Here is a 3,007-nt window from a genome sequence, read left to right as displayed (position 1 = left end):
TCGACTCTGGCTGCTCACATACGGCATGCCTTCTTTAGGAAATTGACAAAACAGGTCTGTCCCTCAATTTTAGTAACAACCATGTCAAAGGCCTTTTCTTTATGTAGGCCTCGTCTCTTTTCTCGACAAAATTCCCGTCGAATCGCGCAAATATAAAAACACAGAAGGTGCTGAAATAATATGCGTGCTGTGGGAGAGCAGCAAAGGAGTCTGACTGGTTTTCGAAGGGACCAACGAGGGTCTGAAACTTCTAAATGGCTTCAGCGGAAGGCACAGCGAGCCTGAGAGAACAAACACTTTTATACTCATGTGTATCAATGATCGTTTCATTCATCTTCTACCTTTTAAATGAAGAGCCTATGTCAACAGCTTTGGTGATGATAAATCGTGTGCTTCCCCAAACCGGTGCGGCCACCGGTGTTACTACAGGGCCCAACACGAGAGGCGCCTTAGCAAGCGGCGAAGGCGAGTGTGCCAGGGAGCGTCAATCTTGGCCTGTCGCTGCCTCTCCAACACGTTGAGGATATCATAAGGCGTCATCTTCGGAAGCGTAACAAGGGGGTAACTTGTGCCGTCTTGGTACTCAGTCAGCATAACTTGCACGCGCCCAAAAGATGGGACGTGCATGTACGCCTCACGCACAACAGGGCCTTTGACCAGTGGCTTCCCGCGCCCTGTGCACAAAGAAAAAACATCGAATAGAGGAAGTCATGCATTCGACAGATGCAATAAAAGGGGAAGGGCTAAGATATAGTACAGGCCTGGGCAAATGAATACATAACAGCACGTGTGGCCCTCGTATGTATGGACGGCACAAGTTCTCGGCTGCCTGTAACGCAAAGTAGTTATCCAATGCGCGTTTAAACAACCAGGAACGACCAGAAATGGACATCTGTAGAGAGCCATAGTCTCAAAGGTTCAGTGCTTTATATGCTAATCTCCCGCGAGAGTGGTTGTACGGGGCCTTCGCACACACGCGTAATCGTGCCAAGATGAGCATCTATGTGACGCTGTACTCTCCATTTATGCTCACAAGCATTTTCGAGCATTGCTTCGTTGTGTCCCCGAAGATGTTTGACATCTTCTTCATCAGTTATGTTTGAATCCAGTTTTTGTTTCTCGAAATGGCTGAGGAGCAGTGGAAAGGATTCATATCCAGGGAATCTGCGGACTGCGGCTGGTGGGCAGGGATACTCCAACTGGTACTGCGTAACTTCTTTCGTGAACATAGGATCCTGTAAATGCAAAATCGGGAAAATGTTTCAAACAGCCAACAACACCTACGTGTGACCCCAAAACATTCGAGAAGCCCATTAAATCGAACCATGTTACTATGAAAATGGCAGGTGTTGGCCTCGTGAACAGCAAACGGCAATACCCGTTTTAGCAACTTAAAGGCCTCCCAAAAATGCTGTGAGAGAGTTGGAGAGAGCACTATGAGTATGGCCGTTGCTGTTGAGCTCTACATGATCGGTCTACTGAATCGTACGTGTGTATGAACGCTGACGCCAGCTTGTTTCAGCATCGCCTCCTTGGGAATATTGAAGATAAGCTCAGCAGTAGACTCTGAATGGCACAACAGGGGAAAGCATGATGGAAACATGTGATGCCCGCTACGGGGGCACATAAAAAATCATGACGCTTGCACAAGAGTATGTAGATGATATACGCAGCAAGGAAACACAATTCACCCGTAGAGATCGAATAACTACCACTGGCGGTCGATAGAACTGTATTACAGAGCTTTTCTAGTGAAGCAAAAAGAGAAAGCGGGGTTCCCAAGGAGCCGTGCGCTGTCTTGTGTGTGCAGCCCGCGTGACCATCTGCACATACTGGTGATTCCTTCAGGCAGCATGTTCTGGTAGGTCACTTTGAGTGGCGGCAAGGTCTTCCCATATTTCTTCGCATGAAGGATCTCCGGGTCCACAAGGTGGACATTGTGGGTTTCATATGCAGACGCTTGCGAAATGCGGTGCGCCTTGCGAACAGTATCTTGAAGCGGAGCTCTTCCGTGCTCTGAGGGTGTCGATGGCAGTGAATGAAGGAGCATCGAGAAGTCCTGCTGAGCCTTCGGACTTGAGGCTGGCTTGACCCTGCAGGTCGTTTCGGGGGATCGGAACAAGGGTGTGTACCCCTCACTAACGCCAGTGCTCGCCACCGATAGGCGATGAGAGCTAGGTGGATCATAGAGGCGAGGCGACCCACTTGGGTCCTGCCTTTTGAGAATGGGCAGATGCAAAGGCTGGGATATCTTCCCATCTGTCGCCATCTTGGAAGGTGTTCAGTTAACAGCGTTTACAAGCTCTGCGGTGCGGAATTGAACACACACTAGGCAATTGAGCGACCCAGAGAGTCGCGGGCACAGGCTTAAAGCTGTGACCTTGGCAACACAGGGTAACACGCAGACAAAGAATAGAGGGTCAAGGCCACTGAATGCCTCACAAATGCCTGTTTGATTCACTCAAAGCGGCGAACCGGTGGTCAGTTGGGCTTCAGTAAAAAATGAGCACTGCAGTAGGCGATCCTGCCCCTTTAGGACAGCAAAGCATGACAAATAGTTACCTACAGAGTCAAGAAATAATACCAAAAACCTGTGGGGGGAGGTGAAATACGGATTCCTGCAAAAGAGCGTCGCTGGCTCGGCCGGGCGCCTCCTGCTTGGGAATAATGAGTCATAGAAAACCAAAATTTCAAGAGAACCTGATGCTGGTCAATAATGGAAAGAAAATGTAAAGCAACTCATAGAGGGCTTACCACCATTCCAATTTAAAACGCGTGGGACATTCCCAGCGGCCATCAGTTGCGATCGTCAGTTGCCATCGATACGAGCCAGGAGATGGCGAGCGACCCGTGGAGGGTAGGAAGTTAGGATTTGACGACGAATGCCTGCGTCTATAAAGCATCCCCTTGTTAAATTAGTTGGCTATTTTTGAGTGATAGAGTCCGAAGTAAGAAAAGCAATGGTGATGGTGCTTGAATTCTGTTGCGTGAGGCGAGCCACGACGCA

At 49.2% G+C, this 3,007-nt stretch overlaps 1 protein-coding gene across 1 annotated transcript; it reads right to left on the bottom strand.

Moving 5' to 3' along the window:
- Positions 1-250: 250 nt before the first annotated feature.
- LOC34621504 lies at positions 251-2,269 on the bottom strand. The gene is made up of 5 exons (XM_026334560.1): positions 1,834-2,269; positions 1,490-1,566; positions 1,034-1,235; positions 476-674; positions 251-281 (listed from the first exon to the last, which is right to left on the bottom strand). Exons 1-5 carry the CDS (start codon positions 2,267-2,269, stop codon positions 251-253), a joined length of 945 nt encoding a protein of 314 aa, XP_026190345.1.
- Between the last annotated feature and the right edge of the window lie 738 nt (positions 2,270-3,007).

The sequence above is a fragment of the Cyclospora cayetanensis genome, unplaced genomic scaffold (assembly GCF_002999335.1).
Source record: "Cyclospora cayetanensis isolate NF1_C8 unplaced genomic scaffold, CcayRef3 CcayRef3_contig_447, whole genome shotgun sequence".
Lineage (NCBI taxonomy): Eukaryota > Apicomplexa > Conoidasida > Eucoccidiorida > Eimeriidae > Cyclospora > Cyclospora cayetanensis.
Note: the sequence above shows the minus strand (reverse complement) of the source record. Positions and strands in the feature narration are given on the sequence as shown.